General features: G+C 39.8%; 1 protein-coding gene across 1 annotated transcript; it reads right to left on the bottom strand.

The window, feature by feature from the left end:
• Positions 1-368: 368 nt before the first annotated feature.
• Positions 369-13,999, bottom strand: LOC147127767 (uncharacterized). The gene is made up of 2 exons (XM_086020352.1): positions 13,538-13,999; positions 369-1,907 (listed from the first exon to the last, which is right to left on the bottom strand). Exons 1-2 carry the CDS (start codon positions 13,662-13,664, stop codon positions 673-675), a joined length of 1,362 nt encoding a protein of 453 aa, XP_085876478.1. The 5' UTR covers positions 13,665-13,999; the 3' UTR covers positions 369-672.
• Positions 14,000-16,898: the final 2,899 nt, after the last annotated feature.

Raw genomic sequence — 16,898 nt, forward strand, 5'->3', positions numbered from 1 at the left:
GATTTTTATCATTCTTGGTGGCAGAGGCAAGTGCTGTTGAAGCTCTTTCTGCGCCAGTGCTACTTTTTAAAAATATATTTTAAAACCTCACATACCCCCTGAAGTGTCTTCACGTATCCCCATTTGAGAACCACTGGTCAATAGGTTTCCTTATCTTTTTTTTCCAAAATAACTGAAGTTAGTGCCGTAGAAAGTGTTGGGGATAAACATCCTCTGTCCACAGCCTTATTATACATCCTTAGAGGTAACCGAGAGACCCCTTCAGCATATAATTTGAAAAATTGAGATGTAAACCCATTTCGGCATTGATAAAAGGGAGACAAGATTGTTGACCAGATGGAATTACTTGACACATCAAACGACTCAATGTTTGATGATTAATATTTTAATCAGAGTCACATTTACACTTTCCTGTCATCTTCCTGTCAAAAGTAATTTCCAAAGTCAAAAGTCTATCGCATCATTCATTAACTTACTTCATATGGCCATCCGTAAAACATTGTACAAAGTGCATGTATTCCTGACAGTAATTTCGCATCGGTGCAAATTCTCAACATTTGTTCATGGGAGACTTTTAGAAAACACCAAAGACTACAATGAGATAAAACAAAACATGCTACATAGACTAACGTAGGTTTTTGAAAATTAGTATAATAGTAAATACTCTTGTTGTTAATCATGTACATTTTCATTTACAGCTTGACTACTGCGTTCCTCACCAGCACAGTTGTGTCTCTTGACCTTATCGTTCTGAGACAATATTTGGCCACAAACTGAGCAGGCAAAAGGCTTCTCTGCAGTGTGGATTCTTGTGTGTATTTTTAAGCTTATTTTATGTGAGAATCTTTGACTGCAAACCGAGCAGGCAAAAGGCTTCTCTCCAGTGTGGGTTCGTGTGTGTATTTTTAAGTTTGTCTTTTGAGAGAATCTTTGACCGCAAACTAAACAGGAGAAAGGTTTCTCACCAGTGTGTGTTCTTTTGTGTATTTTTAACTTTGTGTTAAGAGAGAAGCTTTGACCACAAATTGAACAGGTAAACGGTTTCTCACCAGTGTGCGTTCTTGTATGTATTTTTAAGTGTGTCTTTCGAAAGAATCTTTGACCACAAAGGGAACAGCAAAAAGGTTTCTCACCAGTGTGGGTTCTTGTGTGACTGATTAAGTTTCCCTTCAGAGAGAATCTTTGGTCACAAACTGAACAGGAAAAAGGTTTCACACCAGTGTGGGTTCTTGTGTGACTTATTAAGTTTCCTCGCTGAGAGAAACTCTGGCCACAAACTGAACAGACAAAAGGTTTCTCACCAGTGTGTGTTCTTGTGTGACTTATTAAGCTCACTCTCTGAGAGAAACTCTGGCCACAAACAGAGCAAGTAAACGGTTTCTCGCCAGTGTGGGTTCTTGTGTGGCTTATTAACTGTCCCTTCCGAGAGAATCTTTTGTCACAAACTGAGCATGCAAAAGGTTTCTCTCCAGTATGTATTCTCATGTGTTGTTTTAAGCGACTCTTATAAGCATAGGTCTTCGCACACTGAGAACATTGCCAGTGTTTGTTGTCATTCTGACATATCATATCACCTTCAGACTCTTCATCATCATCATCATCACCATCAGGAGCATGTGACGTGTCATCACTATCTGATAGTGGAGCTAAGAGGCCATCTGTTTGTGATTCTCCGCAGTGGTCTCCATCACCTTCTGTTGTCATGTGTTGACATGAGCTGCTGCTAGGAGACTCCGCCCCACTGTTCATCTCACTCGATGGTAACTTGCAGCTATCCTCCTCATCTTTGATGTAGGGGGACTCTTCTGCCTCCTCTTTACAGTGGGGGACCTCTTCATCCACCTCTTCCTCTTTAATGTGAACGGGCTCTGGCTCCTGCCAATCCGGAAGAACATCTTCACTGATGTCTGCAAGACACAAGAAGACAAACACGCATGGTATTATCGTTTATATTTAGAATCAGGGGTGCACGTAAGCGGTAGGCAAGTGCACATGAGCACAAAAATTTGAATATTCAGCTTTAGCATCAAAATCTAAAAAAAAATAAAAATAATAATTCTTAACTTTGTTGAAACGTCTTTAAGCACATGTTTATTGAACAGTTTCAGATTTGCATAATGTCGATTTTTTTTTTTTAGGTATTATTACTATAAATTTTTGACAATATACATTTTTGTTACCAAATTCTAACAAAAAGTTCAGGGAGCACCCAGGATTGTCAGCATGTCTTAAAAAGTGAAATGAAAACACTTAAAAGCTCCATATAGTTTTCAACAGTAAATGAAGTTCTCCAATATTTCAAAATGACAGAAAATTTAACTTTCACATTTATTTGTTTTGATTCCAACACAGTTTTAAATTGATTTATTATCGGCCATCAGATATTTTAAAAAGGCCGATGCCGATATTCATTAAAACGCAGAATATCAGCGCCGATAATCGGCCCGGCCGATAATTGGTCTATCTCTATTAATGACTACATTAAACGACTTTGGAAAATCGTGTCACAGGGGAGCTGGCGGCGAGACGCTCATCTGCGCCGCAACTCCACTCCGACAGTTCGTCAAAATGTGTCTTTGCAGTCCGTGGTGCAAAAAATGATTGGGCACTGGACCACTGCCCTAGAGAAGTGTGCTAAGCTAGCTAGCTGATCATGTGCTAAGCTAGCTAGCTGATCACAGGTTCCCAAACTGCAAGTCAGAGGTGGGCAGTTAATTTTGGGAATGGGCCATGCAACTCATTTGCGTTAATTATGAATTTATTGTATATTTATAAAACAGTAAATCGTATTGTTTTAATAAGATGCCATTGTGTAGCCCTGGTAGGTTGAAATCAGGAAATACATTTGGGAGGTGGCTTGGCTCTGGCGCTGCGCATTCGGTCTGACCGATGGACCGGTCTGTCTATCCCTGTATGATGGACGCCCAATTTGCTGACATTAGACAAAAAAAAGCATAGCACTACACAACCACATAGTTATTCTCACAGCTGCCTTGGACCCAGATACAGAAAGCAAACGTCTTTGTGTCCTGAAGATGGCATCAGAGTGCAGGAGGTTACTGAAGTGCTTGCTGTCAAAGAAGTAAAGGATTCTGTGACACATGAACATGCAAAACTGCAGAGAACCAGTGATGCAAGTAGAGATTAAAAGAGTGCTCTGGACTCTCTTCTTCAGTCTGACACAGACAATGAATGTGAAAATGAGGAAGAAACATTCCAGGAGGACCCAAAGTTTCAAGTTGTGAAAAAATTATCCCGTAAATAACATCTTTCATAACTTCAATCATAGCTGTAATTTCTACACACACTTGTAATATAATATCATTAACTCGTAACACACACACACACACACACACACGCACACACACATCATTTTAACAGCAGAGGCTTGTAGGCCGATTTTACACAGTATCAAATATTACTTACTGATTCAGGACTGGAATTCAGCATACAAAGACGAAATAAAAGATGCTGATAAAGCTTATGAGGAATTTATAAGAATATTTACACATGGATACGATAAATACTGTCCAATTATACTGTACACTAACCATTACAAAATAAAGACAAATCAAAGGGAAAACCAGTGGATCTCAAAGGGACAAATAAAAGCTTGCAAAAAGAAAACAACACTATATGGGGAATTTATAAAACATAAAACTAATGAAACAAAAAGTAAACATGAGAAATGGAAGAATATGTTGACTAGTATTATGAGGGTATGTAAAAAATATATAGTAAACTATTAGAACATAATACTAAAGCTATTTGGGATACATTAAATACCGTATTTTCCGGACTATAAACTGCTACCTTTTTCCTAGGTTTTTCAACCATGAGGTTTATAGTCCGGTGCGGCTAAATACCGTATTTTCCTGACTATAAACTGCTACTTTTTTCCTAGGTTTTTGAACCATGAGGTTTATAGTCCGGTGCGGCTATTCTGTGGATTTTTCTTCCACCTATATGGGCGGTCTAACCAAAATTACAGTACAATTCAATATGTAGCGTCCAAATCCAATTACGCCACGGCAGGCTAAGATGCGGGGAGTTTAATATTGGTGACGCGTTGTCCAATTGTTGCATTAGCTTGGATGTTGTTGATTGAATTGAATTCACAGTATTGGAAACTGACAGGCACTTACTTGAATTTTACCTTATTTCGGAACAGCTCTTCCACCATATGACGGTCCTTTGACGTTGTCTGGACTCACAATTGTGTTCACAGTTGCGTTTTACTATAGCGTTTACGGTCAACAAAAAAGTTTTTCCACCGCAGTCACCCCACCACAAGATCCACCAAAAACACCACCACACAGGTGAGTGCACTTACTAATAAGTAAAACCACACCCACCAATGACATCACCAATCACTTGTGAAAGTGGAGCGTGCGCGCTCCCGGCGCAAATCCTAATGAGGAAAAAACACCCATTAACACTAATGGCTCCTGCACAATACAAGACATTTGCCATTAACAGGAGGTGACTGCAGGTGGAGGAGTTCAACAGGCGAGGGTGCTATGCACTAGGTTATGAATTAGGTGGTTATGCGGAAGTTAACGTCAGGGTGCCAACATTTTTCAGAGTCTGTTAAAATTCATATTCTCATTGGTAATAGGTTTTATAATACATACAAGTCACTTCCTGCAAGTTGTCAACCACATGATTAGAAAATAGGTTTATTTACTCATTCCGAGTGTTTCCGAACCTCATGGAAGCTCAAGGAATCGTGGCTCTAGCCGCCGGAAGTGACGTAGATATAGCTAAACCGCTGGCTACACCATGGATTGTACAATTTCCATGCGATACAAACACATCACATTCAATGGCGAGCGATGTTTTGGAATGAGAGGATTTTAAAACACACGAGCCACCAGAAGGGGGCGTTATCAGACCGTTCATGATGAGTAGGCACTGAATCTACTACTGCTGTCTACCAATGACCTAATCACATTTTAATGACAGTTATGCATTGTAAAGGGGGTTCTAGAGGGCTACAGAAAAGTTTTCAATGTTTGCACCCTGACCTTTAACTGACAAAATAAGAGTGGCAAGCGGCAAGTTAAAGGCTGTTTATTTGTTGATTCAAAAACATTTAAAATGCAAGAAATTGGCGGGGCTTTTCAAGGATGAATTAGACAGATACAGTCTTACTTTATACATAGTACAATGTATACAATAAGGTATCCTGCCAGGAATTTTGAGCTGAATTCTTAAAATTATTTAATGAGCAAAAGTGTTTTATAAAATTAGTAAATGAAACAAAGTTTTATTTAGCTTATACCTCAAAGTTAGTCTCACTAACGCCAGAGACTTGTGCTGTATCATACAATGACGGCGTAAATAACTAGCGGTTTGTTAGCGTCCTAAATTTGGCTGAATACGATTTTCGGGATGGCATTGTTGGCGTATCTCTGTAATGTCAAAACTTCGACAAGGCAAGCCAAAACGTGGAAAACATACGTCAAATTAGCCGTTAACACCACCACGCGGGCCAACATCAAAGTAAAAGTCTACTAAGGCATTGGCATCAATGTATTATTTGCTAAGCTTTATTTTGAAGATAGCCTTTGCGGAGGTGGCGTGTTCATTGAATATGTTTGTAGCTTCCTTGACATGTCTGTCTGAATGACGGTGTTGTGACAAGAAGCAGAAAAAAAATCATTAATTTGAGGACTCGTTTCACCCCAAGTTGACAAAATGCTCTCATAAGTGCGACTGATCCATGAGGGTTTTCAACTTCCTCTGCTGCTATTATAGTGAATGCGGACTAGTCATGTTGCCTTTATGTGAATGCGCAGTTACCCCATTCCCCCCACCCACCCACCAACCATTCAGCAGATCTAGCCCGCCCCAAATCGCAGTGCTTGATCCGTACGGATCACGGCGCAAAGATGATCCGTTACACCACTAATAAACAAATAAGTGCCTGCGTGGGTTTCCTCCGGGTACTCCGGTTTCCTCCCACATTCCAAAAACATGCATGGTAAGTTGATTGGACTGTCTAAATTGCCCCTAGGTGTGATTGTGAGTGCGGATGTTTGTCTCTGTGTGCCCTGCGATTGGGTGGCAACCAATTCAGGGTGTCCCCCGCCTACTGCCCAAAGACAGCTGGGATAGGCTCCAGCACGCCCGCGACCCTTGTGAGGATAAGCGGTATGGATAATGAATGAATGAATGAATGACGTATTCTCTAATTATATTACATAGAGCGCGCCTCCGGCTGCTAAATTCGACACAATGTCCCTTTAAAAACATTGACATCTTTATCCATCTGTTGTGAACAAATGGATATGAAAATCTTTTTAAAATAATAAAAAATAATTCTGGGGCTCTCTGAACCACGTACACACATTTGCAATGTATCGTTTCAGATTAGACATTTTCCAAACAAAATGAAGATTGGAAAAAAATCATAGATATAAAAAACGGGTGTCAAACACAGCTTCACAGGTTACAGCCCTGTTTCTCTGATACCTCAATTCTAAAAAAAAAAAAAAATTGAAAAACTATTCAATAAAATCCATCCATCCATTATCCAACCGCCTTCCTTATGAGGGTCGCGCAGGTGCTGGATCTTATCCCATTTGTCAGATTAGATCAATTCATATCAAAATAAATTACTCTCCAACAGTCAGTATGGATTCAGAACAAACCGGTCAACTTCGCTCGGTTTGATCGAACTAATCGAAAGTATTGTGAACGCCATAGACAATAAGAAAATTACAGTAGGGCTGTTTAGTGATTTACAAAAGGCATTCGATAAATCATGACAGATTGGTCAGTAAAATGGAACCGTATGGGATAAGAGGGCCTTGAATTGCAATTTGTGAAGCTGGGTGAAGATAATTCCAAAATCCGTGGACATTTTATGTGGTGCTCCCCAGGGGTCAGTGTTGGGGCTAAAATTATTCATTCTATATATAATATGTGTAAACTGTCATATTTGTGCTGTTTGCAAATGACACTAAACTTCTAGTTTCTGGTGAGAAAATACGAGAAAATATTGCAAATCTAACTTCAGAATTCAGAAAGGTAAAAATATGATTGGATGAAAAAAAGTTTTCAATAAATTTAAGGAAGACAAAATTAATGGCGTTTGGAAATGTTAAACAAGGAATCAAATACATAGATCAATAGAGGGCATAAATATAGAGGGTAAATTAAATCAAATTCCTTGGGGTAAGGATGAACAAATAATTATGCTGGAAACCACTCATACAGTACAGTCTGTACTGTACCGGTGGTTACCAAATTTGAATTACTGTTCAAAAGTCAGGGGAAACGCTTACAAAAACTGAATTACAACCACTGTGCATACTGCAAAAAAAGAGCAATGAGAATCATCCATAATGATGGATTTCTTCGCCACACAAACCTGTGGTTCCTCCAATCCAAAATATTACAATTTACTGATCTTGAATAATTTAAAACTGCACAATTAAGTCATAAAGATAGACATCATTTACTACCAGGTAATATACATAATATGTTTTTGAACAAGGGAGTGGGGGGCTCGGGGGGTATAATTTCAGGGGGAAGCTAAACTTGAAAACTAAAAATACTGAAGTACAACTATGAAAAGTTTTTGTGAAAATATGGAACAGGCTAAACAGGGAACTTCAACAATATCAAAGCATCAATCAGTTCAAAAATATGAACAATTATTTTGGAGAGGTATGGAGTATAGAGAAGACGAGGATTAGCTGAAGTATGACTACTTGAGAATGAGGCTTCATATCAATGTTCTGTTTAACATCATTATTTTATTGGGAAAAATCGTAACTGAAATACAGAACTCATCACCGCTTTACTTCTGTATAGTAAAAAGCAGTAAAATTAATCAAACTTACTATTAGCATGCCATCCTATTACTGTATTACAAAAAGCAATTAGGAGGTACGATTCGGCTGTTAGCGACACTCACAGGAGGCTTTCCATTCCACCGCCACGCTTTGGAGAAGTGTTATGTTCTACAATTGTACCTTATGTTTTGTACTTTCAACCAGTTTGCTCCAATGTTACCAAACACAATACCAAATTGGCAAAAAATAAATTCTCTCACAGCTGCGAATCGATTCACATCTAATATGAGATCTTACTTTCAGGTTGACATCTAAATCACTGCTATGTTTATTGCTAAGGAATACAGCTGATTGTTGAATGAGCTGCTGATGTTCGAAGAGAGTGCAAAGCTCATGCTAGCACTCATGACACTGCCACAGCCATCTCAACTAGCCCAGGGGGATACCAGTAGCTAAAAAGTGCATGAAAATTCCAACCTCTGCTCTCTGCACACATACACAGCACTTAAAAAGAGCTGAATTCCAACTGAAATGTTCTCATTCACATATTTTCTGTTTCAGCTGTTTGACAATGGGGCAAGTTTGAAATAACGAGTGACACGTAGCCCAGTAAGACTACCTGTTAGCCGTCACCATCTCAAAGCTGTCGTCATGGTCGCTACGGCTCTACTAAAACCAGAGATGTATTTCAAATGTGCCAAAACAAAAGTCAAAAGTGACAGCACAGCTCCTTGTCACTAAACAGAGGAGACAGAGAGAGGAAGAAAAACCTTCCACTCGAAATAGAGCGCTACAGCAACACTCTTTGACTGAAAGTCTCTAGTTTGGGTGCTTCTTTGGAGAAAATACATCTTTACTTGGGTTTCGATAAATCTAGCAACAAAGTCATATGGAAACACTGGACAGCAGAAGTGTTCTAAGGGAATATGCAATTTTATTGGTTGGTAGCATTACGTGGTGCGCTGTGCCGGCTAGAACCAAAAGGCACTACAGCTCAATGTTGTCCATTGAAGGCAGCTGAAAACAGACATGTCTGTTTAACCCATTAGTATTCACCAACAAGGCAGGGAGAAAAAAATCATTTTCCAGGACAACTCGAGCTTTTTCAGGACGTTTGACGTTTTTCCCTCATTTTCTGTGCTTTTTCCATCCATCCATCCATTATCTATACCGCTTCTCCTCACAAGGGTCGCGGGACGTGCTGGAGCCTATCCCAGCTGTCTTCGGGCAGTAGGCGGGGGACACCACTCACACTCACAATCACACCTAGGGGCAATTTAGAGCGTCCAATCTACCTACCAAGCATGTTTTTGGAATGTGGGAGGAAACCGGAGTACCCAGAGAAAACCCACGCTGGCACGGGGAGATCATGCAAACTCCACACAGGGAGGCCGGGCCGGGATCGAACCCACGACCTCTGAACTGTGAGGCGGACGTGCTAACCAGTAGATCACCGCCTTGTGCGTTTTCCATGACTGGAAAATTGGTCAATCATTTTCCAGGTTTTCCCAGACACGTGGGAACCCTGACTCGTGTGTGAATGTGGGTATTTCAATAAATATAACATAAATCCAAGATCAGAACTGCTAAAGTTGGTTAGTAAAGTTACATAAAAGTATTCAGATACGGTTTTCGTAAATGTAATGTGGCATTCTGATTAGGGCCGAACGATTTCAGGAAAAAACTGAATTGAGAATTTTCTGACAGATATTAGGATTTCGAGTGAATTCATGATTTATTTATTTTTTAAATGAAGCTTCAGGGAAATATTCACTATGTACGGTTAACATTTACAAGTATGACAGTAAATCACATCATAGCATCAAAACATATCGACATATCAGAGCACTATTACTCAAAATCAGTGGTGTCAAAGTCAAATGGACAGAGAGCCAAATACAACATTTTGCGACAAGCCGAGAGCCGGACTGATAGAATGTTCATTGAATTTTTTTTTTAAATGTCCAGATTGGATCGGGTCCTTCGCGCCTGCTGATGATGTCACGCTTTATATTTCTTTGCCTCTATGTTTGTCACCCCCCTGGCTGTTGTGTTTTTATGTTCGGAGTTACTAAATAAAAAATAAAATAAAGTACATTACTGCTACTTTTGCGAGGCAGCTCGTATGTCACTTCTGCTTATGACCCGTGAAGAAGCTGCTGCCCGTCTTGTGAAACAAGATCAGTGGAACGTTTGCGTTTCTCCTGCCAAACTGGAAACAATTTTCTGGCTGACTCGGAATGCAAGTTTGTATGAACTGTACATAATGTGAAGTAAAACGGATAGGATCATATGACTGGTATGATGTCTCCAGCTGAGTCTATTTTAGAGTGGCAAGGTATGGATGTGGGTGCTTCTGTCAGAGAACACAGGCCCGTATTCCACTTGACATGTCTATTTACTGTGGTCTGCAACAACACAGACAAAGAATAACCCAGCTAGAAACACCATTCAATGCATATCCATTAGTTAACAATATGCCTAAACATTACAATTCACTGTATTAAGCAATTAAACAGCCAAACAATACATACAATACACATTCACATGTTTCATCACTAGAATAGTAAGCATACTAACCGAAATAACTAACTAGTGTTCATCAATGTGACATCACTCACGAGAACATATCTAGGCTAGTATGTACAGCAGTTACCTGACACGAACTTAAATGATTAAACTCACCTGTTACATTTACACACAACAAACATGGTGAAATCTGCAACTACTGAGTTTGCTGGCACAAATAAACTACTAACTAGATGTGTCGAAGGAGGAAAGAGAAGAAAAAAAAAGTCACTCACTATCAACACTTAGCTCTCGAGGAGCTTTCAATGCCTGCTCACAGTGTGGGACATCTCAGCACTACATCGAAACTTAATGAATTTATCAAATGCCAACAATTACTAATAATAAAACAACGTGAGGTTTCTGACATTAAGTATTTCTTACTAAAACGTGTTTTACTCCAAATAACTTTTCACCACAATCAGATTCTGAAAGCCACTAAAAGTGATGTGAAGTCTTGAGTCGCCATGTAGACGACCGAAGGACGATCCTCGCAAAAGTAGCGGTAATGTTCTTTATAACAACAGCCAGGGTGTGGCAAACATAGATGTAAAGAAATATGTTACAGAAATGCTGTAACAAATTGGGTTATCTGTGTTGTGGTCGAATTTGTGTCTTGCCAAGTTGTGTTGTTTCCGAGGTTAATGAATGCATCGTGCGGCTGTATGGGAAAGCAAGCGAGCGAGGGGAGCCGAGGACGAAGAGGAGAGACGTTGCTCTTTTTTGACTGAAAGGTTGTCGTACTGTATTGGCGTTGGCTGCGGCCCACAGTAGCCGGTTGGACTAATAAAATGTGATAATTAAACTATGTCTGTGTTCTTGGAAGATGCTACAATATACTTTAAAGCGTGACGTCATCAGCAGGCGCGAAGGACCCGATCACTTCTGCTACCCACACCGGCTTGCTGCGGGCCGGATCTAATAATAAAGCAATATCATCCCAGGGGCCGTAGAAAACCTTCTCGTAGGCCGGATGTGGCCCGCGGGCCTTGACTTTGAAATAGGTGCTCTAAAGAGACAGTAATTTTTCAAGTTTTAAAAACTGGTTCAATAAAGCATATTTAAATATGTATGCCTGTTATCATTTGTATAAATATGTACTTTTCTAACAGTATGTAAAAAAAACTTCCTTCAAATGGAGACTGCAGGCTGAACAATATGGCCTAAAATTCATTCCATGGTATAAATGGAATCCCTTCACAGTAACTATACCAATTAGAATATAAACTTAGGAGGAAATCAACGCAAACGTATTTTTTCAGGAATATGTTCCCAGCAGGCCCACTAGTTGAAACACGGCATTGTGATTAATATTGCATTTGTGTAATATGAGTTAAGCAGCAAAATCCACCCGTTTTTAACCATCTCAGGGGGCGGCCATTTTGTCACTTCTGTCGACTGAAAATGACATCACAACTGCTTAGGACACAGGTAACGACCAGCCACGGCTCAGTTTGACAAAACTGGTCAGCCGTGATTGGTCGTTACCTGAGCCGTAAGCAATTGTGACAATTGTCGACAGAAGTGACAAAATGGCCGCCCTCAGAGATGGCTAAGAATGAGTGGATTAACTCTTATTCCACAAATGCAATATTTATCAGAATACCTTGTTTCAACTAGTGGGCTTGCATAGAACATATTCTTGAAAAAATATGTTTGGGTTGACTTCATCTTAAACGTAAAAATTATAATGGAAGTATCAAGTTAGTTAAAAGTGAAAACGAAATCTGATTTATTCTTCTCAATGCTCCTTTTCATTCAAATTCGGTATTTTCACGTGAACAAATGTATTCTTTTTCTTCTATGTAATGAAATATAACAAATAAATCACTTACAGTCATTTAGCAGAGCTAAATTTCTTTAATAACAAATATATTATTAACATCTATTGTTGTGTGGATCTCAAAATTCAGGATTCAAAACATAGTAAACAAATACATAGTTGATATTATAAATAATATATTAGTCGTAAATCGCCTCATTCATGTGCACAATAACGATTACAACGTTAATAGAATCCAAAATATAGCGAGTTTCGTTAGGGCACACATAGGTTTTCATCCGTCCCTCGAATCGTCCAAAACCGAGTGTAGTACCAACTGACATGTTGTGTTGGGTTGGGTTCGTTTAAAAAGCAAGATCACTATTTTCTTCTGCGATACCACAGAGCCACCTTGATTAACTGCCTGCACAACACTTTTCCTGTGCATTGCCTGCAGTAACATTGCACAGGCATAGTCTGCCCTCTAGTGGTTCAACATGTAATACCATGAATTACACCCCAGGACGCCACAGACGAAACACGCCCTACATGTCTTGCGTGTGTAATCTGGGATAAGGTATGTATTGGGCGTAGGAAAAACGCGGATAGCAATTTTGTGACAGAATGTAAGGACGAAACTGCTTTGACTCCTTGAGTACTAGACATTTTCAGACCTTCTTTTAACCTAACGTTTGAAAAAAAAATTGGAAAAAAAACAAACATAAATAAGTTCATGGAATTGAATGGCTAGAGTTATAACGACTGTGAAAAGATGAATATGTCTTTGGGATTGAATGAGTTAAAAGGACGAGGACGGACAATTTTTTTATGAATAATGACGGAGGGACGACAACAGAAGGGTGCCCAGGTCGAGGACGGCCCGGCAAAATAGGGTTAAGTGCCCATCTCTGCTAATCAATGAGTCCATTTGTGGAGCAACTTTCTAATTTTATTTATTTTTTTCAAATTGTTAAAATGGTCATATCTACAATGTTAATATTGTGTGCAAAATTGCGCAAAAACATTATCCCAGTTGTTTATCTTTCGTTACTGGTAGGAACAGTTGTTAAATGATTTATCTTTTATCATCAATTTGTCCAACACAAAAGCTTTAAGTAAGAAATTGCTGAGTCCTAAGATTTAATGGCTGTCCCTTCATCAAACAAATGGAAAAATATTCGACTTATTTATGATATTTAAATTTATAATTTTTTTTCTTTCGACGTTCCTGTAAGTTTGAAGATCACAATCAATCAAGACCACAACTGCGGATGACTTAACCGTTCCTTATTTACTTCTTTTGTTATTATTTTTTTAACATTCAAACATCATCCGCGGCGACTGCGGTAACAAGCATTTTAATTAGAATGTACTGTACTTCTAGAGTAAGAACTGAACATACCTGCAGTGCCAAACGTAACCCATGGCTGCATCTTGCAAATGGCGTCCGGGATTTGAAATTGTCGCTCGTTCTCCTCTTTTGCTCCACAAAGTTCCTCCTCGTACTCTGCTGTTCTTCTTGCGCACATTTACCCACTTTACGCTCACGATTGATCTCTGCTTAGCGATGTGTTGATTTCAAATGCGTCTTTTTGTTTGTGGCTAGCAAGCTAAAATTAGCTAAGCTAAGATGAGCTGAGCTAAGCAAGGCCGAGTAGCTTCAACGTGCACCGATCCGATTTAACGCGGACACGGGAGTGTTTCAGTCCAATGAAGTTGTGATGGACGACTTCCGTCGAGGCTGCAATACGTTCATTTGGTCCAAAATTCGGAAGATTTGGGAAAGCGCGTTTGGTTACGTAAAACACGTAAGAGAATGTAGGTCTGTATCACTCAGCGGAAGTCCCATTCAAGTCTGGTGTTGCATTTCAAAATAAGAGTCACAGGACATCTGCATATTTTACTGTCATTACCCCTGACCTCGTAGCACGCGCAAATTTACAATACACAAAAACAGGAACGAAAAATGACAGAAACAAAACGTATTAATAAATAGTGATGTGAATTCCATTGTTGGGTCACTGATAGTGTAGTGGTACACACGCCCGAGTTGTGTGCGGGCAGCGTGGGATCGATTCCCGCCCCTTTATGACGCCATATCCAGTGTAAAACCCGCCACTTTGATGACATCATTTTGTAGTCCATAAATTCCACCCTAACCCCGCCCCTTTGCAGTACATAAGCCCCACCCCTAGCCACACCCCTTTGTAGTCCATAAGTACCGCCCCTAACCACTCCCTCATGTAGTCCATAAGTCCCACCCCTAACCGCGCGCGTTGATGACGTCATGTTGTAGTCCATAAGCCCCTCCCTAGCCCCGCTTTCTTTCCTGTCCGCCATTTTGGCACTGCCTAGTCCACGCCCCTTTAACACGTCATTTATGATAAACGCCCCTCCGGTGTGACCAAATATGGACATTATGCTTCCGCCTCGTTCAAGACATGCATGTTTTGAACAGTGATGTCACCCCCGGGCATGTACAGATATGTTTTAGACGGTCGCCATCTTTTCCGGCAAGCCCAAATAAGGACTTCCTCTGACATCATGCTTCCACCTCATTCAAGGCATGTACAGACATGTTTTTAGGCTGCCGCCATCTTTTCGGCATGCCCAAATATGGATGGATGAGATCATAATTCCGCCTCGTCCAATGTAACAGAGGCACATGTACAGACATGTCCTGGCAGTCGCCATCTTTTCTGGCATGCCCAAATAAGGAAATTATGCTTCCACCTCATTCAAGACATGTACAGACATGTTTTTGGCCGCTGCCATCTTTTCCGATATGACCAAATAAGGGTATGGATGACATCATACCGCCTGTAACATGAAACTCATTGTATAGACTGGGGTAGATGTCCAGGCTTGTTCAGACATGTTTTTAGACCCTCCCCTCATATGCAGCGCAATATCACACACTAAAACAGAAAGTAAAACAGATCTTCATGAAGGCATCATGATTGAGGGGACATGTATTTCTATTCATTAAGGCTGTGGATCAAACACTCATCAAAAATGAGGGATTTATTTGGAAAGAAGACAAAACCCGCCCACAGAATCATTGACTCAAACCTGGTCTTTGTACGCCCAATATGGGGTTACACATTTGCCTATGAAACAGCAGAACTACACCTGTACAACATTGCGAATGATTCTTTATGTTTTTTTAAATGATTGAGAATAGCAACCCTTATTGTTCTACTACACTTTGTTAGGACGTTTCCCATACAATTATGAAGTGCCAACTTGATTGAATTCATTTTAGCGTAATACCACGTCATCTACACAAGTACCTATGAAACACCTGAACTACACTTGTACAACATTGCGCATGCGGTTATGTTTTTTAATGACTGAGAATAGCAACCCTTATTGTTCTAATACAACATGTTAGGACGTTTCCCATACAATCGTGAAGTGCCCACCTGATTGAATTCATCTTAGCGTAATACCACGTCATCTACACAAGTACCTATGAAACACCTGAACTACACTTGTACAACATTGTGCACGCTTGGTTATGTTTTTTAATGACTGAGAATAGCAACCCTTATTGTTCAAACATAGCTTGTTAGGGCATCTTTCATACAATCATCAGGTTAGTGTACAATTAAAGCAACATAATTGTCAAAAGTCTAAGCGCAGGCTTCTTCTCATTTTCTGGTGTCAGCACAAAACTGTTGCCCCCCACCTGTACTGCATGCCTTCTTAAAATACAGGCAGAAGGGCCTCACTCAGGTGTCTATGGGCTCCCCAGAAATGTGTGTGCGTATGATAAGTCTTACAAAGAGGTGCTTTGTTCATCAGTGGTTATACTATCGTTAATTAGGAAGTTAGCCTTGGAAAAATGTGTGGGTGTAGGCCTATACAGATTTTTATGTCGTCAGGATGGGTGAGAAAACCCAATGTTCCAAATAACCCATGACCTTTCAAATCGTAAATTAAGAGTCAAATGCAGAGAGGTATGAAGGATATGAACGGAGTGGCACGAGAAGAAGAATCTCGGTGGAGCACCATCTCAAAGAAACTCAGAGACAAACAGACCATAAAAAATGGACAGTAAGTACATACTTTAAAATACTTCTCCTAGTTTCATGACCAACACGAGTTTGTCATCTAAATGTGATCTTGTTTTACATTTAACTGAACGCGCATGAATAACACTTGTACATGTTGTCATTAGCTATTGTTTTAGGATTTTAGCTATCCATGCATTCATGAATAACACTAGTTTATATTATTATCTATTTGTTTTAGGATTTTAGCCGTCCATGCATTCCTGAATAACAATCTGTGAAATCATTATACCTGTTATAATGTAACTATGTCTTCGTGCATATTCATGAAAATGCCAAATAGAACATTAAGTTATGCCATCTATATATCTCTATATTTTTTATATACAATACTTTGGTATGATGTATTTGTAAACATCCAAGTTAGATCATCTGCACATAGCACGTATTGTAACTAGATGACTTGTGAATGTTTGACCTGTGTTCTTCAATGGGAGTGATTTCAATCCATGTAGTTAGTAAATACAGTGTAGCTCAAACTCTGATAAACAGCACAGCTAGCAACAAGCTTTTGAGGGCATGTGTGTGTGCGTGTGTGTATGCAGTCCTCCCTTGAGGGGATGCCTTGAGGGGACACGTGTGCGAGTGTGTGTGTGGCTGTGTGCATGTGAACGTAGTTATATATGCAGGTGTATGGGTGCGTTTGCGTTTGTGTGAGCACATGTGAGCAAGGCAGGGGGAGTCAAC

The sequence above is a fragment of the Filicampus tigris genome, chromosome 21 (assembly GCF_054856515.1).
Source record: "Filicampus tigris isolate MCC_2025a chromosome 21, RoL_Ftig_1.0, whole genome shotgun sequence".
Taxonomy (NCBI): domain Eukaryota; kingdom Metazoa; phylum Chordata; class Actinopteri; order Syngnathiformes; family Syngnathidae; genus Filicampus; species Filicampus tigris.